The sequence below is a fragment of the Ceratotherium simum genome, chromosome 34 (genome assembly GCF_057802395.1).
Source record: "Ceratotherium simum simum isolate JZ-2026a chromosome 34, ASM5780239v1, whole genome shotgun sequence".
In the NCBI taxonomy this organism is placed as follows: Eukaryota; Metazoa; Chordata; class Mammalia; order Perissodactyla; family Rhinocerotidae; genus Ceratotherium; species Ceratotherium simum.
In genome coordinates this window covers 29,713,746-29,736,490 of record NC_141933.1, presented here as the reverse complement: position 1 = coordinate 29,736,490, position 22,745 = coordinate 29,713,746, and the positions used below count along the sequence as shown (strand labels likewise).

The following is a 22,745-nucleotide window of genomic DNA, read 5'->3' as shown; positions in this document are numbered from 1 at the left end:
TCAACCTGTTACCTGGTTTCACACTTTCTATTTACCTGTTTAGTTCCTCTCTCCTTGGGTTTAATTTTGCTTTGTAAAATGCAGTCTTAGAGATCCCAAGGCAGAAACACAGCCTAAACCAAAGACTAGGATGAATCTCCATCTACTATTTGCTGAAGGAGCAAGATATTAATTTTGTTTATTTCAAGTGAAAACTAGCACCTGGGATTGTTCTTCCCTCCCAATACAGTGAGTTACAACGTCTCCAAAATAAAACCAAGATAAATCAAAGCAGTCTATTTTATTAAAAAAACACCTGGAATATCGCTTACATTTTAACATATATTTCATTTTAATTGTGTACTTTTTTGGTAAAGACATTGGTGCAATATACAGGCTGTTAAGAGAATATCAACAACAGGCGGGAGGGGCAGGCAGGTCAGTCCGGCATCCGTGTTCTTCTAAATTAATATTCAGTAAGGTGCCATCCAAGGAACACTGCTTTGGTCATATCCTTGCAATCGCTACTACAACATGAACTAAAGTAAAAACTCCAAGTGACTTTGTGAGATAAATGTGAATCTATATTCATAACCCGAGTTTAGAAAGAACAGGTCACACTTATCTACTAAATGGAGTACAGACTCTGCTTATCCCTCCGTCAGCCCTGCGATTCAATTGTCTTAACCTGACAGGGACCATCGAGGCTAAGCTGCCGGCGGGAGCAGGGCCTGTTCCTCGTGTTGTGCGTGGGGTGGTGGGGGCAGCAGTGGAGGATGTGCTGCAGTGAATCTGGAGAATTCCTCTAAGCGCCCCCCAACCTGCTCTTAAACTGAACAGTGCTTTTCAGTCTGTCTGTGACTATGGGTTCCGTCCTCCCATCTCTGCATTCACTCCTCACACAGCACGGTCTTTTCAGAGTCCAGCTGGATTCGGAACAGCCCTCACAGACTCCGTGGCTACAGTGAGTTCCAAGCGGCAGCAGCTTTTGGATTAGACACTTTGACCACTGCACGTGCTCCACTTTTTCAAAAGTCAGATTTCATTCCATAGCTCGCACAGGTACAGAATTATACGAGCCTCCCTGGATTCATAAAGTGTCTTTCTTCATAGATCCAAGCGTTAAAAAATGTTACCCATGACTTAACAATATCTAAATTTCAAATTCTAGTTCCCCCCTTACAGGTAGATAAACGGACACAAAGACAGGGACCTGGCTTGCCCATGGGCAAGCAGCAGTGAAATCTGAGCCTCCTAGATCCTAAATTCGTGGTTTATGTGCTAAATTAAACCAGCCCTCCGGGAACGTAATCCTGGAACCCTGTAGAAGCAAAACGGGCCCTAAATTACATTCTCACCAGAGAAATTAATTGGATAATTTATCAAGTGTGAAAATAACAGAATATTCTGCACAACTGATTGACTTTCAAATAAATCCATTATAAAAAACACCCCTTTAGGCAAAATAAATAAGGTTAAAATTCAGCATAACAGATTTACAAGTTTAAAACTAGCTTCAAGTGAGGACTACAATTCCAGCTACCACACAAATGTCACAAGTTTCCCCAAAGAGTTTAAGACGACTCCACGCAAACTGTTCAATTACCTTAGCAGTGAGATTTATAAAGAGAAACCAAACTTGAAGAAGTCTCATGAAAAATAGCATCTATTAAGTGACAAGGCAAATGTAACAAAATGTTATTTGTAGATTCTAGGTGGTGGATGTTCACTGTACAATTGTTTTAACATTTCTGCGTGTTTGAAGAATTTCATAATAAAGTGTTGGGGAAAAAAAGCACAGAAAGTAACACCTATGCCTTACCACCTAAAACTTAGGTGACATATAAGCTACCAGAAATTGGCCAGCTTCAACAAGTATTTCCACGAGGTGTTCACTATTAGCCATGTGAATGTCCGCTGCGTGCCAGGCACTGTGCTAGGTTTCAGTAGCAGACAGTGTCCGGTCACGCTGTTTACCTTCTGCCGACCACGGGTGGAAGAGAACAGGCTTCTGGGACCACTGACAGCATTTCCTTCTTGGAACAAGGAATTCACATTCCCTTCTCTCCACTGAAACGTGAGCTTTTACCCTGAAATCTAGCTGGGAGAATGCTGGATAAATGCAATCAGTGGAGGCAAGGACGCTCTAATGAGATGAGGCTCTGCCTTTCAGAGGAAATGGCTCAGGAGCAGCATCGCAGCTGTGCCTCGGTGCCTTTCTGGGAGTGGACTGCACCTGCATTCAGAGTCTCAGGCTTTGAGAGAGCAGGGGCGTCCGTCCCCCTTCCCTCCTGTCCTAAAGGGGACTGTGTCCTGCTGAGAAAGCACCCTGAGAGAAAAAGGAGCACCAATCTCCTCACTCCAGACAATGTTTTCCCCATCTAGAATTATTTTTCAGTATATTTTATAACAACTACCTGAATTTTGGGGGAGGAAAAGGCTTTAAAATATTAAAAGCTTAGATGACATTTAGTGAAACAACTGGGAGTCTTCTTGCAAGTGTTTGTCTTTGACTAAAAGTGAAGGCAGTAATGGAATGTTACGATCTGCAGAGACCCATCTAATTTGATTTCATCAGATCATCTTTCTGGTTACTGGGAATTTGGAAGTGCCAACTCCATTCTACAGACACCACAACAACTGTGGAAATGACTACAGCTTATCAGGTGAACCTGGAAATTTAAAAAAATGTTATTTCAAAAGAAAAATACAAATGACTATTTACTGTCCCTTTTTCATTTCCTTACGGCACTACACTGCTTAGGTTCTGTGGAACTAGGCATCACAAAAACTCCTAATGGTACTTCATATAAAACAAGAGTAGAATTTAACTGAGGCAAGCCAAGAAAAGAGCGGCAGTAACTGAATAAAGGAAAAGTACTTCCAAGTCTTAAATTAGGAAAACCTCTCTAATAATTAAAAATGTTTTCTGGTCACCAGAAACTTGAGGATTCCCTGGAGAAAGGAATGACAAGCCACTGCTCCTCTTTAAGAACGTACTCTAACTGCATGCATAATTCATAAACATGCTCTTAGTTTATCTAAGACATACTGATATAAAAACAGTAATAGAGGACAACTTTATATCTGCACAAAACTAATTGCTAGAGATCATCCAACATCTCTATATCATTAGGGGAAAAACTCACCTTTCATTCTATTTCACTTTTTCTATTCTATTTTGATTCCCCAAATAAAAGATGAATCATGTTGTAGTATAGCCAGAAAATGTCATTGCCCCAACAGCCAGAAGACGGTAAAAAAACTATCAAATTAGAAATTGACACTCTGACTGGTTTTCCAACAGCAAAATGTATGACTTGCAGCCAGTTCCATCCAGCACTGGGTTGGACATCTTTGGGAAAAGAGGAGACTTTATTTTTAAGTTAGCAATGTCCAAGAATGATGTCAAAAGATAAATATGTTAAAAGGTTAATAAAATATAAATACATGGCCCAAATACCTGTAGGCCAACTGGGTGCAACTTGCATGTTTCAGAGTGGGGCAGGAGATTTGCAAAATATAAGGAAGAGACCAGCTTTCCAGGTAAGACTTGGTTCTGAGTTGAAGTCTTAACAAAAGTTTCTATTTGGAATGACAGTTTGACCATTACTTTTATTCTATAGTCACAATGAATGACCAGCATAAAATAAGTGGCTGGTTTACTACAAAATGACAAATATTGGGGGTTAAAAAAATTGCTTATTAAAATTAAGATGAGACCCAGTTGATGGACACTAAATTGAAGTACAGTATTGTCAACAAAAAATAAGTTAAAGCAATTTTCTCCTGGCAAAATCTTTTTCTAAGTATTATCAACATTCTGCTGGTTAGAACTTAATTCTTAAAACAGAATTTTATGGTCGGAGTGGACCTGAGAAACATCTATTCCCCTCCTTCTTTTACAGATGGGAAACCTGCAGCTCAGGGAAGCTGAAGTTAGGCAAAACACTGCTTTTGTTTGGATTAGGACTCCTGAGTTAATAGAAAAAAATAACACAACCAAAGCAGGAAATGACTCACCTCAATACCTAATGCATGGCCATGCTTTTAATAGACATTTGACCAGAAAGCTTTTAAATATCATTTCCTTTTTTGGTGGGGTTGAATGTTTTGTGGCAACATTTAATTTCTCTGATAAAAGTACACGTTTATAGTAGAAAATGTACAACATATAAAAGAGCACAAAGAAGAAAATAAGTCATCAAAAATAGTTTAGTATATTTCCTTCAGGCTTTTTCTATGCAACAAGAAGAAAATAACTACCATTTGCTTTTTAAATGGAGCTGACAAATATTTGTTCACTGAACAACAATCACAGGAGCAACAGCGGTGCAGGGTTCCCACCTCGAGGGTGGTGCTGCCACGATCCACCGGAGCTGCCTGGAAGGCACAGTAGCCAAGGGACAAAGATTGCTGATGAGCAGGTGGTCCTGACGGTGGCGCCGGGGCGCGGATCTCTGGGTGACAAACCCACCAGAGCAGGAGCCTAAACGTGGGGTGGGGTGGAGGGTAGAGAGAAAAGTAAGGGGAAAGCTCAAAGTGACACTTGCTGAATCTGCCTGGAACCGAAACCATTCTTCTCCACAGGCTAAGTCTGCTGGCCTCCTCTTCAAATGAAGGCTGCTCTTAAATGCTGGTCAGGGGGCTGATCTGGCCTCTCTGGAGATAAAGCCCCATCCCTCATGTCTAGACAACTTCAAACAATCTTGTGTAAACAGCATGGTGCATGGGTCCTCTTAGATTCTTTATAAGAGCCTATACTAGTTGTGGGACTCCCTGAGAAACTCCCTTCGATTTCACCATAATATTTATTATCTACAGACCCTCAATGGATATATAGTGACACAAAAATCCTCTCCCTATTATGAACATTTGGCCACTTCAATACATTCCACATGATCCTCCTCAGGTATGAATTGTTGGACTAAAGCAATCTATTCAAGCAAGTCCCAATATGATCACATGACTTCCAACCTAGTTTGGTGCCTCTCAAGCATGGCCAATGATTTCCCAAGTATTAAAAAATTCTGCTTTTAGGAAATCAATTTTTTTCTATTTAATTGAACTAAACACCAGAGGCTATTCAAGAGCTGAAAATTTCTGGCTCAAATAGCCTTTGTCACCACCAATGAGATGCTATATTGGTTGACTGAATCATTTTTAACTTTTATGTTAGTGATTATGTGTGTGCATCTCCTTGTCCTACAACCATTAAGCAACAGGGAACATAGGCAGGGCTGTGGAATTCACTCTGCATTGAACAGACAAAAAGGGATTTACAGCATAACATGAGCAGTTGGTAGCCATCTGGTTCTCAGCATTCTCAACTCTGATGAAGATGCTACTTTGTAGCCTCAAAGAAATATGTAAGGTAGAATGAAACACTTATAAAGAATTATTCAACAGACAACATGTTCACACTAAATAAGTAAGGTTATATTTAGGGTTTAAACTAGTCCCTGAATATGTTTAGTAAACACACTGGGGGGAAAAAAAGGGGTAAATGAGAACTTAAGCTTTTCACGGATTAAGGTTCAAATCCTCTGAAATCTACAGGAGGTCAAATAAAATGAGAACTCAACTCTAGAGTAATAACTCTTCTTGCTGGCACCAGCAGGGGGCAGTAGTGATTCTCAAATTTAACACATTACAGGTAATACTATCACATAAGCTGAAGTCTGAACGTCCATTATTGTTAAAAGGTTTGAGCTTTACTATTCCAACTCTGGGCTTTTTGACATTAAAACACACTTGAGCAAAAGCCCCTGAAAGTACAACAAAGAGGTATACGAATCAACAAACAGCTGCTGCAATATGCCACAGGCACTTCAGTTGCAACAAGTTTGAAAATGCATGTATATTCCCAAGAAAAAACTGCTTCAGATATCTGTAACAGGAAGAAGTGGGAAGTAACCTCTCTAACCACATTCACGGGTGGGTATTACATCTCTCCCACTGCTTTCACTGTGTGCATATTATTATTGAGAACAGGGCAAGGAAAGGCAGTTTTCTCCAGATGGATTTTTGTTTTTAAACAAATGAGGGGATGCTATACCCCTGTATCAGTACTTCGTGGCTGAAAACCTTCCCTCCGAAGACTACCCATGTCGAAGCGGGTAGAGACCTCACAGCGTACTAATAAAGTATCATCCTTAATGAAGGTTCTTTGTCTTAGGGCTTCTAGGTGCATAAAAGTCACATAGCCAAAACCTTTTGGGTTCCGTGGGATTGTGGGTCTCTGGAAGGCAAGCAGCTCTGGTTTGGCATCCATTATCTCTTCATGGTTCTGTCTTACAGGTGCTTCAGATTGATCAAGAATTGTAAGGCGTATTGTACCCTGGAAGGGCCAAGGGAGGTGGCTGTCATACTCTCCTTGCATCGTGTGGACAAAGAGGGATATATAGTTTGCACAGCGCTGAGCGGTTGGTAACTGGAGGTGCAGGCGCATGCAAAGTTTGTAGCCAGGTTTGCCTGTGTAGAATCCAGGGCTATGAATGACAACTGGTTTCTCCTCTTCTTGAGATTTCAAGTGCATGCCAAAGTTGCCAATCTTCCAGATGTAAATCCCATTGCATTGCTGTGCTTCTATTTCAGCAACTTTGTCCTCAAGGGTTCGAATAGTTCGTTTGAGCTCACTTACATAATTGCTCTGAGTTTCCATTTTTGCAGTCAGCTCCCGGATTTGATGGTCTTGTCTTACAAGGCGACCCTCTAACTGTTGAATGGTTTCTTGGAAATTCTGGACCTCTGGGTGACACCCAGAGGAAACCCGGGGAAGAGAGGGAGATTCATATGGAAGCATATCGCGTTGAGGTACGGGAGCTACAGCAAGGCTTAAACTCTGAACGGCCTGGGCCAACATTCTCATGTGCGACTGGGTATTCTCTTGCAGGTGGCGGGCCAAGTGATTCCTCTGCATCTAAAAATCACGAACAAGCCTCAGGTTGGGAATAGATACTGTGAGGCCTAGGAAAGGGACCTAGCCAAGTCACATAAAAGGTTTTTAAGTAACGTTACCACTTCCCTCAATCCCCTACAACCTGCTTTGTCTTCATCAGATTCTCAATCCAATGAGATGATCTTGCCTCATAATTTACTGAAAAACTGAGGCTATCTGCAGAATACTCTCTCAGCTTTCACGCAGATAAATCTCCCTCCCACCTATAAAAGTATCTACACCCATCCTTCTCTTCTGACTCAGAGATGACTTTCCTCCTGTCCAACATTAATGCTGCACCGGGCTCTGACTGGCACCCACCCTTTTCAGCACCTCAGAGCTTCTGCTCAGTTATCCCCTTTCTCTTCAAACATTCTCTCCACCCCCCAACTCTGCCCCTCAGTATATAATTATTAAAGTCTTTCTCATTAAAAAAAGAGGCAAACCTCTCTACTGATCTGTCTCTCCCTCTAGCTAATACCATTTTCTCCCTCTTCCTTTTATAACTAAGAGTAGTCCACCTGCACTGTTCCCAATTCCTCATTTTACAAATCTATTGGAAAATGGAATCTTTCCTGTCTTATACTCTTCTAAGGTCATCGGGAACATTCTAATTATTATATGAAAAAAATATTCATGATATAACAATTTTTACTGTAAGCGTAATTCATGTACATTAGAGAAAAATAGAAAGTATAGATGATCAAAAAGAAAATGTTACCTATTATCTCAGCTAACTACCATTAACATTTTGATACATTTCCTTCAAGTCTTTTTCTTCTAAGCATACAAACAATAGAGAATTTTCTCACAAAATGTACTCATACTATATACTATTTGTTCATTTTATTTATTAAATTATTAAATGCATGCGTATTATAAAAAAAGTCAGATTAAAAAAGCATAATGGAAAAGCAAAAGTGTAACCTCACTCTCCAGAAAGAACGACTAATCATAAATAATGATCTATCTCAGACATTTCACACAACTGATCCCTAGTCTTGAAACTAATTTTGGAGATCATAACAATACTTTCTTCTTGCTTGTTTCATTAATTTCTAAGACTGTTCATTCATGGCTCCTTTCGTGGTCTACTTCTCTTTCCTGTACACACTTCTCTATATGATCTCAATCACACCTTCCATTATCATCACAAACTACTTACGCAAATCCATATTCTGAGTCCCAATTTCTCTTCAGAGCTTAAAACCACATATACGATGCGTGTCAACCATCTCCATTCCCACTGGTATTCTCCACTACAATATATGACTGAATTTTCTTGATCTACATTTAAGAATTGAAAGAAAAAAAAAAACACCTTACCTTTTCATGGCAACCGAAAGTACTGAATGTGCATGGAATTGGGGCTGTAGGGCAGTCTAGATCATAGTGATTAGGCATCTGAAAACCAAAATAAAAGTTGAAAAATGATTCTCTGAATATCATATTCTAGTTTGATGAGATCACAATTGAAATGAAGATTTACATTTCATCTAAATAAAATCATGTACTGTCTATGGCTGCTTCTGCGTCACAGTGGCAGAGTAGGTGCAACAGAAACCGTGTAGCTCACAAAGATTAAAGTACTATTTACTTCTAAAAGTCACAGAGAGAGGAAATACCAACATTGCATACCATCCCCCCAAATCACTCAGAATTCAAGAAAATAAATTTGTTCCTATTGCTGGGAACTGGCACCCTCTACTGCCACTGTAAAGAAAAAGCACTTTCTGATGTCAACCACAACTGCAAACTCAACCAAGACGCTCACTGGGGTCAAGGCCATTTAACAGGGACAGTCCATTGCATACATTAAAGCCACAGCCTGCATTCAGTACTTCCCTCATGACTGCCTTTCATAAATCGTCTCACTTTTTGTTAACCTGGGCATGTTTTGGCTACAATGTTTTGGCTCAGATGTTAGCAGGTATTTTAAGCACATTATTACAAGTTCTAAAGAAAGTCTCAGCCTTTGATTTGGGGACTCTAAAGCACATTCTTTAAGGTAAGATCCATTACACAGAATCGTATTCTTTGAAAGTGGTACTAAATTCTCTTTAGAAATTTAATTTGATTATAGTTATATTTTAAGCAGAAATGACTTAGAGACCATTTACTCCAACCCTTCGTTTCACATACTCCAGAAGATTGATCAGCAAAATTTTTTGTAAAGGGTCAGATAGTAAATATTTTCAGCTTTGTAGGCCCTATGGTCTCTGTCCCAAGTACTAACTCAACCCTTGTGGTACAAAACCAGCCACGTACAACACATAAATACATGGGCATGGCTGTGTTCCAATAAAACTTATTTACAAAAACAGGCCAGGTTTGGCTGGCAGGCTGGTTTGCTGATCCCCGATCTAGAATGTCAACTTTCTCGCCAGAGATCAATGGGCAAGTCAGTGGCACATCCAGGGTCAAAACCTAGGGTTTTTTCCTACATTAAGTTTTATGTTTGCTGGGTTTTAGATGTGCTGCATGGTTTCCTTTAAATATCAAAATAGAGCAAAAAGGAAAACCAGGGAGGTGAGACTTCATAAGCAAAAAGAAGTTTAACACCTTCAAATTAAAGCTTTGTTGGAAAAAAAACTAAAGGACTCTGTTAACAGACAAATGGAAAAGTTTAGTCGAATGACAGGTTTTGCTTGCTTCTACTTAGTAAGGTAATCAATTTATGATCTCTGGGTTTGCAGATTTCACGGGTATATAAATATTTAGTGACTAATATTCACATTTTGTGGGTAAACTCCCCAAATGTCAGAAGATAGCAATCAGATGGAATTTTCCTTTCTCTATTAATAATAAAAATGTAAGTTTTCTATTATAACTCCTACTTCTGATGGTGCTCCACCAGTGGTCTAAGGACAACCAAACAGAGGGGCTACAGATCCCGGAAATCTTAAAATCTCCCAATACATCCCAGGGGCTGTGGCTACAAATAATGTCCTGCTACTGAACAGACTTACTTTCTTTGATTTCATTATTCTCTCTCTTTCACCTGGTCTCTGGATACCTAAGAACCTTATTTCACAGTGTGTAAATACCTATTTCTTAAAGTTTTTTTTTCTTTAAATGGGGATTTTTGATTATTTTTATCTTAAAATTACCCGGTTTTGTTTGGAACTTTAATGAATATACATAAACATGGATATTATGTTAATGACTTACAAATTTTAAGTACTCAGAGAGGGCTATTTTTTTCTTATTAAAGTATTTATTATATTAATTTATATGAAAAATTTTCAGAGTTCTAATACTTCTTCAACCTGTATTCATTTTGGCTTACTGATTTAAATTTTCAATTAAAAACCTAACTCATTAATTTATGGAAATATTAATTTATGAAACGGAATCATGATACCTGTTCTCTGATGAGCACGGTATTGCAGTATTCACAGATGACATTAGCCAAAGGACAGTTCTGGTCATGGATCTAAATTTTATTAGAAAAATATAAGAAAAGCATGAGAAAATAGGAAAAAGTAAAAACAACCTATTTTTATAAAAAATATTTTTTTCACTGTGAACAAATTAAGGACATCGATGTGTGTAAAACAAAAAGGTTATTTTCTCTCCCTTTCCCAGTATAATAATGAGATTCATCTCTCCTTCCAGCTCTTTAAAAGAATATGGTCGCACACAAAAGAGAATCTTTTAAATCACTTCTTTTAACCTGAGGCAGAGCATCTGTGACTAGTTTGGACATCATTTACCAACACTATATTCTCCAAAGGAACTCTTCCAAAAATTCCCAGCAGCATCAGGATGATTTCATGAACACTCCTATCAGGAGGGTTAGAGAACAGAAGCATTGTTAGGGCAGGAAGCTTGGTGCTCAGGTTCTCACAGGCCCCGGAAGGGCGAGCCTTGTTTTCTAGAATACAAGGAATTTAAGAAGTAACAGACCTTCCAGGTTAAGTCCATTTAATTTACTGAGGTTTAGGAAGATGTCAATTTGCTCTAATTATGCCTCAGACTCCTCTCCATTTTTAGCAAGTTAGTTGACTTTTTTTGAATGTTTCATCAACTTAATGAGTATAATATGCTTGATCTCATAAGAAAGTAGGGAAAATTATCAAGATGAATTTATGAGAAATAAAATTTAAGGAAGTGTCTTAACTATAAAAGAAAAATTACATGCAGGTTATTTTAGTAAAGAGGACATAGGACAAACCTAGGACTAGGATCTCAGTGCTAGCTTTGCCACTGACAATATTAATATAAAATTACTTAACCTCTCTACATCTCAGATTCTGAACGGAAAAACTGCTCTATCAACATGATGCCATCAGGTGCCACAACATTTATTTTTAAAGATAAACGTTTTAATTGAAGTATAACATAAGTACAGAAAAGTGTATTCATTGTATGTGTATAGCTCTATGAATAATCACCAAAGGAATACATTTTGTGTGATTTAATTTATTCTCCATAAAAGTTTCAACAACTCATTCTCTGTTTCAAAGAGAAAAGTGTAAGTCTTATGCAGTAATCATTCATTCTACTTGTTTGTCTCTCATCCAAGACTGGTCATTAAAACATCACATAGGAAAGCAGATCAGCATGTCTTTCCTGTAGCTTTTGTTACCTGCAGATCTACTACAGTGGCAAGGAGTATAAACAATGTTTTCTAAGCAAGACATGCAAATATAAACCCTACACTAGTTACTAAAATGGTTTATTGAACTTTTTTTTTAAAAAATCAATCTTTCTGCAATTGATAATACAGACTCAGAATTGGACTAACATCCTCATCTACCGCTAACCCCTCAAATGTACATTAAAAAAACACTTTTTTAGTAGTGGAATTAACAAATCCAAGTTAGTACATGCCTCTTTATCTTCAAATGCCATCGATACAGCACAGTTTACACAAGAAACCTGTCTCCTCGGACACTCCTTGAGAATGTGAATATTAAGTTGGCATTTTTGGAAGGGACGTTGGCATTGGGGACAATTCATAAGAGCAAACTCACAATGTGCTTGATGATCCTATAATAAGGAAAAAATAATCAATTAGTATTCGCCAATCCTTAAAAAATCTCAATATAATCTATTCTAAGCATATACTGTTTTCTTTTATGAAATTGGCTACTGAAACTACTTTTCTAGTACATACCACAGAACCACAATATGAAGGCCTTAATGAATTTTTTCAGATAATGGTTGTGAATTGCAAGTTTACATGAAGACTGAATTTTCAAGTTCATGTATCCAATTAAGGAGGAGAGTTGGAAAGAAGTTAGATTTTCTGAATATCAATTTTGTACTGTCAAAAGGGCCACTCCTTCAAAAGGAACTAAGGGGATAAGTTGCAAATATGTTTTAAACATTTAATTTCAAATAGAACATAGACAATATTTAATTTCTTGTAAAACCACCAACCTAAGAATTGATTTAATTTAAAAGCAAATTATTTTATCTGATTGCTTCAGTTAATCTCAAGCTATAGGAGGACTCTATTTAGTTCATAATACAATGCACAATTTAGAAAAACAAAGAAAAAGTATGATGGCTACATGGGACTTGTTGCTTATTTCAAAATGAGAGAAATGAAGCTATGGGATTAAAATGGGACACTTGTATTTAAAATGCTCTTCAGTTTTACTGCAGATAATGTTCACCCAAAAAACTTGTAGAAGAATACTGATTTCTTTTTTATTATCACTGGGACAAAGCCAGAGTAGAATGGAATAAGAAATTTCTGGTTTCTACTTACAATAGCCCCCCTTATCTGCAGGGGATAAGTTCCAAGACCCCCAGTGGATGCCTGAAACCAGGGATGAACACTATATATACTATGTTTCTTCCTATACATACTTTATAAATTAGGCACAGTAGAAGATTAACAACAATAACTAATAATAAAATAGAACAAATTGTAACAACATATTGTAATAAAAGTTACTATAGATTTTAGCAACCTCAGCATACGATTTTTTTTTCCTTTTCATATTAAGTTGAGAACTCTCACCTTTTCACTTAAAGGAAGCACTTTAAGGCTTCCTGGCACATCTGAACTGCCAGCATCACTACTCTTGAGCTTTGGGGCCATCATTAAGGAAAATAAGGGTGACTTAAGCACAAGCACTGTGATACCGCAACAGTCGATTTGATAACCCAGATGGCTACTAAGTGACTAACAGGCAGGTAAGCATATACAGCGTGGACATGCTGGGCAAAGGGATGATTCACACCCCGCGCAGGATGGCCCAAAATTTCATCATGCTATTGAGAACAGCACGCAATTTAAAACTTATGAACTGCTTATTTCCGGCATTTTCCATTTAATATTTTTGGACCACAGCTGACTGCAGGTAACTGAAACTGTGGAAAGTGAAACCGCAGATAAGGGGGGGATTACTATATATTTATATTCAATAATGAAAGGGTTGGTATTAATTCAGCAAGCATTTACTAATCAATTATTATATGCTAAGTACCAGCAAAACACAGATGGACACAGCAAAGTCCCTATTCTCAGGTGCTGCCTCGCATATATGCTTGCAGCTAGAAAACAACTTTGATACCTCAAGATGCCTCAGTTCCATCTTGTGCAAACAACCTCCATTTGGACACTTCACCATCAGAGAAAGAATCTCTCGCTTTGCAAAATTGTCAGGAAATAACTGATTTTCCAGCAGTATTTCATTGTCAACTGGACATTTGTGACCTGCATCCCTAGAACAAATAAGATACACACATTTAGTAGATTTAAACATTCACATTAGAAAATACAAACAACTTCAATTCACCACATATAAATTCTCCATTTATTATTTCCTATAGAAAATAATTTAACACATTATATGGCATAATATCACCAAAATAACCTGTCCTTTTAATAGACAGTTTATGAACTGTTCTTTTACGAAATGAATACAACTAGCACCATACTAGTTACCTATAAAAAACTACGGGATTTTAGATCATGGGATAGATTCCAACTGCAAAATGAATTGAATAGAATCGTATTTTGATTGGCATAAAATGAAGTGAAAGTTAAGGATGGGAACTTGGGCAGTTGGGCAGGCCTCTGTTCTGTCAGCAGCTATACAACATACTAGTGAGATGGAACTAAATATGCTGCTCATAACATTAATAACAAGTCTACGGCGTAATGCTCAGTCATAAGGAAAAATTAAACCAATTAGCAGTTCCCCTACAAGGCCACATTTTAGGGTTTACTCTGAACAGTCATTATAACACTCTGGCTCATGGGCAACAGAAGGTTTCCTTTTAATTTTATGTCTAGTGTGCAACTGTAGTAGGGAGTTAGAGGAGCTCTATGTCCTGCTTCCCAGTGGTTTATCCCACCTTATGACAGGAAAAATCATCCCCAGGAAGCTGGGGTGTCTGTCATTCTCCTTTAATTTTGGGGACGTCTCAATCTTCACTCACAAAATGTGGCAGGTCAGGTCGGCTACAGGAGCACTAATAATCACTTGAACATTACTGCGCACCTCTTACTTGTAAACCAACGATGTTATCGCTGCCGTAGGTAAAAAGTGCTGAAAAATGAGATCTGCCATCAAATGCCTTAGAACTAATAAAGATGAGAGACATAATCAATCTTTATGGGACCTCTCTCAGACTGCATAATGTTATTATTACACTGTCAAATATTTTCTGAGAAGCACAGAAAGCCATAAACAAATGTATTGAAATATATACTCAAAACCTAGGTGATGGATGTCTAAAAGAAAATAAAAAGAACCTCACAAAGTACACTGGAAACCATTATCCACAGCATTAGCAATGACTCCAAAAGAAAATGGAATTGGATTGAGATGCATTTTGATTCTCTGAATGACTATAACAGATGAGAAATTTCAGAGCTGTTCCTTTAAGAACATTTAGTGTTAAATTAAGTGATCATTTCTAGCTTAGAGGGAGATAGGGAAAAAAAAAAAAGCCTCAGACTTCCTTTGTGGGTTTTACTTCCTTTCCAGGCCACTGTCCCGCTACTTTCATGAATATCTTGCAATTAAAAAACTGCTAAAGATTAGCTCTCTTCCTGGGAATCAGTGACACTTGGGAAAATACTGTACATCTCTACCTACAGGAAAATCAACCATCCATAATATGGTACTATTTTTACTGAAATACAATGTAAATCAAAATCATTATAAACAGGAAGAAAGTTGAGCCTTTAACAGTGCTCTTATGTATACCCTAAACCAGTGGTCTCAACCGGGGCAATTTTTCCCCTGGAACATTTGGCAATGTCTGGAGACACTCTGGGTCTCACAATTGGGGAAGGGGGGATATTACAGCATCCAGGGATGCTGTTAAATCATCCTATAACATGCAGGACATTCTCCCACAACAAAGAATTATCTGGCTCAAAACACCAATAGTGAACAGGTTGAGAAAACCTACCCTAAATCGATCTTGCCAGTTCAACACTGGGTAACACGTTTTTCTGAAAAATGGAAACAAGACATATGCTCCCTTGTAATTTAAATTAAGCCAAGTCCCAAGCATGGATGTGGTTACCCTAAATGCAAATTTTACAGAAAAGTTTAGCTAGACTCACAAGGAGAGAGAGGACTCAAAATCAGAAATGAAAGAGGAGATATTACAATTGATACCACAGAAATACAAAGGATCATAAGATGCTACTATGAACAATTATATGCCAACAAATTTGACAACCTAGAAGAAATGGACAAATTCCTAGAAACATACGACCTACCAAGACTGAATCATGAAGCAAATGTGAACAGACCAGTTAGTAAGGAGAGTGAATCAGTAATCAAAAACCTCAACAAACAAATATCCAGGACGAGGCATCTTCACTGGCAAATTCCACCAAACATTTAAAGAATTAATACAATCCTTCTCAAACTCTTCCAGAAAACAGAAGAGGAAGGAATAACTCCAAACTCATTTTACGAGGCCAGCATTATCCTGATACTAAAACTAGACACAAGGATGCCAAAAGAAAAAAAAAGAAAGGAAAAACGTGAATATAAAAGTTAAAGAGAAATTTAAAAGACTAGTAAATAGCCAGCCTAATCTACTTAAAAATGATTTCACCAATATAACTAGATGCTTATTTACTGAAGAACATAAAATCTCCCCACTTCTTCCAATTTTTTTTCTGTACAGAACTCCTCAGTCACCTAAAAATATTCCCATCTACTTCTGAATTCCAGTAAAATGTATCTATTTCTTAGGAGATGAATTTGAATCATTTGTGGAAATTCCACACCTTCCTTCATTCAGTTAAAGCAACCATAATTTACTGAGCACCTACTGTGCGTCAGGACTGTTCCTGGCACTTAGGAAACATCAAGAAATAAAACAGATCTCAACCCCTGCTCTCAAGCTTATTTCCAGTTGGGCAAGCAGACAATAAACACACAAGTTATCCGGAACTTGTGAAGGTGAAAAGTGCTAAAGAAAACAAGAAAGGTAGGTAAGGGAGACTGGAGCGTGGCAGGAGGTAGGGGAGGCAGGCTGTGGTGTAAAGAGGGTGGCCGGGGTAGCTATGAGGTGAGATCTGAGCCGCAGTGGAGGGAGGAAAGGGTGTCAGCTAAGCAGTTAGCTGAAGTAAGAGTGTTCCAAGCAGAGAGAACAGCCAACTCCCCAAGGCAGAAGCATGCTTGACATGCTCAAGGAACAGCAGAGTGAATCAGTGGAGGAAGGAGAGTTGTAGAGAGGAGGTCAGAAAACAGCTTATGGACCTAACATACAGGGCCTTACAAGGACTCTGGCTGCTACTCCCACATGACCTGCTGCGGTGCTCTGAGCAGAGACGACACGTCTTACTTATTTTACCAGGCTCACTCCACTGCTCTATGAGAACAGCCTGGAAGAAGGCAAGGGCAGAAACAGGGAGGCCTGTGGGAGAGCTAAGGGTGATTCACATCAGGGTGGTAGCAGTGGAGGCAGTGAGGAGGGACTGAATTTTGGATATATTATGAAGGTAGAACCATCAATTAATACTTTCTTTAAAAATGCGGGTTATTTTACAGTTGTCCATAGACATCACGTAACAGAATTTAACATGGCTAAAAATCAGAATAACTGATCACTTAGATCACCATTCTTTGTATGGTTGAGATTATCGTATTTTAGTAGCATCATCATTTAAGGTACATTTATTTTAGATTATTTTCTTAAAGCATAGAGACACACTCTAGTCTGCAACAGCAAGAGAACTGCGTTAAGTAAAAGTAGCTACTTATTTACTTATTTATATATCTGAGACTCAGAAGAGGGAGGAGATAGAAATTATCTTTCATGCCACTGTAGGAACTGGGATAAGAACATAAATTTCTCAATTTTCTTCCAATGTCCTTTCTCCCCAAGTAGTTTTTATGTATAAGACTCGGGATGCCCTGTGTTCTCCACAATAATGCTCTCTGTACTTCGTTCCATTACAGGACATGGTTCTTTCTTATGCTCTCGTACCTTATTGACTTGATGATGCAGGCTTTGCAGAACCTATGGCCACATGGTGTTTGCACTGCTTCCCGTAATGCCATCAAGCAGATGGGGCACTCATACTTGCTTTCCAGGGGTGGGTCAAACTCCACATCGTACCCCTGGATCTCTTCCATGAAAGAGCTGGAGAGATGCCCCGTGCTGGCAGTCCCGCTCACACTGTCATCTTTTGCTGCAGCGCAACAGGAGCTGGCCATAGCCGCACAGCAGTCACTTTCAGACTGGCTGGATCCACAGCTGTTTTCACAGTGTAGCAGACTCATAGTAACGTGTTTATCAACTGCTCTGTAGGAACAGCAAGAAACATTGCCTTAACATAATAAACACACACGCACACAGGTATCACAGCTTATCAATGCAAGTCACCTTTTAGTTGACATACACTAGCTGTGTTAATATTATCTTCAGAAAACTTCCAGTTTTTTGAGCTTTGTTTCATGACTACTATTTTATAAGTTAAGGAGTTCATGATCCAGTAGAAAGATAAAATAAAAGGTTAAAAGAAGAAAAGTACCTCAATTGTAATACTTAGCTATATCATAAGTATCTGTTTAAATGTCTGTTTCCTGTGACTGAAGTCAAGAATTTAATTTTCATATCCTCAGTACTTAACACAAGATCTTTCACATTACAGGTGTTCATTAAGCATCTGCTTAAGAACTTAATTACGCTGCTGCAGTTCCTTCAAGTATCCTGGATAGTGCCGCCAGCAGGCAGTGCAGGGAAGAGCAACACACAAGGGCTCAGAGGACCACGTGCAACTATGAGATGTGAGATTTGGGGCAATTTAACCATTTGGATCTTGGTTTCCTCTTCTAGATCTAAAATTCTATAAGTACTTCCAAATGTTCAGTGTGGGGATGTCTCCTACATAGAAAGAATGGAATTGATAAAGTTTATTTGTATGTCCTTCTACCTTTAGCCAAGTCAAGTGACTATGCTTCATTACTAATGACCGGAAAAACAAGTGAGGTTTCGTTTGCCTATGGAAAACTACTGCTTTCACGGGTAGGTGGGAAGCCTTCAAATTGTAAGTCATTATGTTATTTACGAGCGAGAAGCTAACTTCTACCAGCAACTCACAGCCCATGTAACCAGGTCTCTGTTGTAGATAATTACACCTGAGGAAAATTCCTAATATGTGCCAGATGTAGTTCTAGAAACAGAATGTAAGCCTCTAGTCAATATGGTAGACAATTATCCCCCTGCCTGTCTCATTTTTATATAAAAATCCTAGTGGTCACCATGGCAGACAGTGGGTTAGGACAGTAATCCTCTGTCTTTTTACCACTACAGACACTGTTTTCTTCCAAGGATGAGGCACTGTTCTGGCTGGAGAGGCAGTACCGTGAAGTAGTGAAGAGCTTAGGCGCTGGAATCGAAAGATCTGGGTTCAACTCTTTTCTCCATTACTTGGGGTATGACCTGTGCAAGTTATATAACCTTTCTGTGCTTCAATTTCCTCGTCTGTAAATGCAGATAACAACAAAACCACCTCAGAACTACTGAGAGGATTAAATGTGTTGTGTGCAAAGCACTTAGAACTGTGCCTGGAAGTAAGAGTGAGTTATTACTATGCGCAGCTCTATCTAGTAATTTTATTTAATGATTTTATTGTCCCCCTTTATCAAAGTGGAAACCATGGAGCTTAAAAAGGTTAAGCAACTTGCCCAGATTACCCAACTAATAAGTAACAGAGTTGGGATCACAACCCAAGTCTACCCGTCTCCATAGCCTATGTACTTTGTACTGCTTGTCTCTTTGTGTTCTGACCAATTTGTCTATGAAGCTGCATTTAAAATTTCTTTCCCTTTAGTTTTATTACTAGACTAAGGTGCTGACCACAGCTTCTATTAAACATGAGCTGTCCAGCATTATTATGCTGGATGGATAAAATTTAAAAGAATCAGTAAGGAAAAACCAGCATTTTGTTTTACTTTTTTAGTTTTGAAACAGTATTTCTGAAAAGATAAAAACAGCTCCCAAAGCCTTGTTTTAGCTAATGTGGATCCCCAGGGAAGACTCCGTACAGGCTGAGAGGAAGGAAGGGATGGCAAGACAGTGGCCAACAGCAGAACTGGACATTATACCTGCACTCCAAGATGGGGGATGGGGCCTCGGTACACTCTCCAAATCTGAGATGACACTGTTATGCTACACTAGGGTTTACAGCCTTTTGTTATTTTTCTTCCCATACACATTTTTGCGTCCAATTACTTCCTTAGATAAATTTCCTAGAAGTAGAATTGTTAGGTCAAAGGGTATGTAACTTTTTAAGGTTTCTGATAGATAATGCTAGTTATCCAATATGTATCAAAGGCTTTCTAATTCCCACGGGCAAAGTTAAGTATGAGAGAGTCCATTTTATATACCCTTGACAACTCTAGGTATCTTTCTCTCTTGAATCTTTACCCATTTTATTTTTTTAAAGTAAAATCACTTTTGATAAATTAATATCTGTTATTTTGTTGTACAGCATATAACAAAGTGGTAGCCACAAAAGCAAAAGTTACTAGTCTACTTTTCCTACCCAAATGTCCATTTAAAATGCAATTTATTGGATAGTCTCTATACTGCCGTCTTGCAGCCCAGTTCCAAAGACATGAAGATCTTGAGAATTAAAGAGATCTTTTATAGTAAATGTGTTACTAAGAAAACCTGTCTGATCAGTCACAATGCCTTAAAAGGAATTCCACTGCAGGAATGCAGTGTAAAACATGACAGTGAGCAATCTTAAAAACCTAGATGTCTTCCATTTTCACATTACTTTTCATGTTTTAAGAAGTAATACAGAAGCTTTACATCCTCCAAAGAAACTTTTTCAGACAGTCACTCTCTGTCTACAGTATATGGTCCCATGTAACTATACCGCAAAGGGAAAATTAAGCTAAAACAGTATTTTGAGTGCGATTCAGTATTTTTATGTTGACTCTTTCTTTTTGGCAAGTTAAAACATTTTTCCTTTTACTTTTAGGGACTGTTGATGACTTGATGACTTAAGCGAAAATCACTTTCCTAACTATAAGGAAAAATTACAGCTATTCTAATTACCATTAAGAGAAGAACAAAAAGTGCTTCACCTATAGAAGTGAACAGAAGATGATCTGGCACCCATACAGAAAATAGTACGCTCTATTAGGATTCTTTTGAACCTCAGATGGTGTCACAGGTATCCATTTCATGCGACGCTACAAAAGTCAGCTTGGCTTTACGCAAGCTAAAATAAAGTTAATATATATTCTTACCTGTAAAATAAAGATTTCTTATAACTTCTTTTCTTTTCTACTCTAACATTCAGAATTTATGTGGCTTTCTCTATGAATTCATAGAAGGGATCTTACAAAGTTCAAACCGTTCCTTACCTTGTAGGTTAAGAACTTCATGACTACAATTCTCTTTTCACAGTTGTGACTCTAGTATAGTAAGCACTACCTTAATTAAATATTGTGGGATGTAGCCGCTGCCAACTTATTTTGACCACAATAAATATTGAAAATGGCTGTGTCATAACCCATGGCTTAAATCCACCTCTTAGTTACTGGGTATACAACTATAATCCAAACAGTATACTGTTATGTGTCTTGGGGAAGGGGGAATAGGGTGATGCATAAAAGTTTGTCCCTCTAAGATCAACATATGCTAATGAGAGAAATGTTCCAAGCTAAAGAAATCAACAAGTTATGTCTTGGTGAATTTTAAGCCAACAGAAATTCATTCGTGGCTAAATATACAACTCATATAAAGTAAAACAAAATACTCAGGAGTTACCTTTAATTTGCTACTAGCTTTAGACAAGGAATTATTTACCAACTCCTTAAAATCTATTCCTGAAATGCAAAGACCTGCAAACGTGCTGCACCAGCGAAGAAGTGCTGCACAACAGTCAACTGTTCCGGTCAATTCTGAATACAAACTGGAGGGGCAGTCCCCTTCCCAGGCAATATTTGTTCTCCTCCAGGAGGCAAGGATTTGAACAACTTCTTTCAAAATCCAGTGGCCAAAAATTTATCAGCATCACATATCCAAATTCATCACATATCCAAATTCATCCAAAGACAAAGTTACGATTGTGAAGTACTGTGATGCACACCGGGCCTGCAGGTTGAAAACTGACCCTGGCGTGGGCAACAAGCGCCTGAAGCACATTCCTTCCTGAGTCACGGAAGAGGCCACACTGTCCTCACCCCACCCTCAGCCTCCAAACCAGAAAAGTCCCTTCCACCTTCCCTAGTAATCACAGGGGAAGGGACACAACGCCAGGGGCCAGGTTCACAAGGCCACACTCAGATTTTACAAGTTTTTCTCCTTTCTGTGCCTGTGGAGCAAGACATTCAATAACTTACTCTCCCGAGAAACAACAGACAGCACGCAAACGCTATAGGTTCAGGCTGCTCCCACTTTAGGTGCTTTCTGTTCACATTCAAGACAGTCCTAACTCTCAGCTGGAGTTCCCCTAAAGCCAAATACTAGGAACAGCTTTATCAACCCAGCGTCTGGAACAATCGCTACAACTGCCGAGTGCAGGGGCGGGGGAGGAAACATTCGTGTCATCTGAACCTTTTTTTTTTAAGCTCGCTGCCTGGGACCTCTATCGAGTTCAACAGGGAACCCAAAAATAGCTCTCCCATGACAGTGACAGAGGGAGGCGGTGGGAACTTAGAAAGGATTTTTTTTCAAGCTCCAAGCGACGGGAAAATCGAGGAGGCGATTTCCTTTTCTGGGAAGGGAATGCGCGGGGTGCAGGGAGGCAAGGCGGGGGGAGCTGGCTCGGGACCCCGCCGGGGAACGGAGGGAGCGGGGAGAAGTCCCCTCGGGCCGGGGAGCAGAGGCAAGGGGTCGGGGGGCGGCGTCCCCACCTGTGGGAAGAGAGGGAACCGGGGGCGGCGTCCCCACCCAACCCGTGGGAGGAGAGGGGACAGGGGGCGGCGTCCCCACCCAACCCGCGGGAAGAGAGGGGACAGGGGGCGCCGTCCCCACCTGCAGGGAGAGAGGCCGCGGCCGCCGGGAGACGTCCGAAGGAGACTCACCGCTCTCGTCCGCTGGGCCGCCGACTCCACCCGGCGCACGACTGCGCTCAGCCAAGGCGCGGGGAGACGACGGGCACCGCCCTCCGAGCCGAGGCGGCCTGGACGCCAATCCCGGCCCCAAGGCCGCCGCCGCCCCGTCCCCGGGCCGCCCGGAGCCCGAGCCCCGCCGCGGCCGCCCCACTTCCGCCTTCTCTGCTCGCCCGGGGAGCGAGGGGCGTGGAGCGAGCGGAGGAGGAGACGGAGCGGCCGCGCAGCGCCTGGGCGCCCCCTGGCGGCGGTCCTCCACCGGCGCGCGGGCTACGGCGCAGGCGCGGGCAGGTCCTGCTGTCAATCCAGAGTGC

General features: G+C 39.7%; 1 protein-coding gene across 2 annotated transcripts; it reads right to left on the bottom strand.

Moving 5' to 3' along the window:
* Positions 1-265: 265 nt before the first annotated feature.
* Positions 266-22,568, bottom strand: TRAF6 (TNF receptor associated factor 6). 2 transcript variants are annotated; one of them, XM_014792496.2, is made up of 7 exons: positions 22,405-22,568; positions 17,345-17,662; positions 13,453-13,603; positions 11,756-11,914; positions 10,284-10,355; positions 8,246-8,323; positions 266-6,901 (listed from the first exon to the last, which is right to left on the bottom strand). In XM_014792496.2, the coding sequence occupies exons 2-7, from the start codon at positions 17,638-17,640 to the stop codon at positions 6,032-6,034; spliced, it is 1,626 nt and encodes a 541-aa protein (XP_014647982.1). In that variant the 5' UTR covers positions 17,641-17,662; positions 22,405-22,568; the 3' UTR covers positions 266-6,031. The 2 variants fall into 2 exon arrangements, with proteins under 2 accessions (XP_014647982.1, XP_004436930.1); XM_004436873.3 differs by having other exon boundaries at positions 22,355-22,544.
* Between the last annotated feature and the right edge of the window lie 177 nt (positions 22,569-22,745).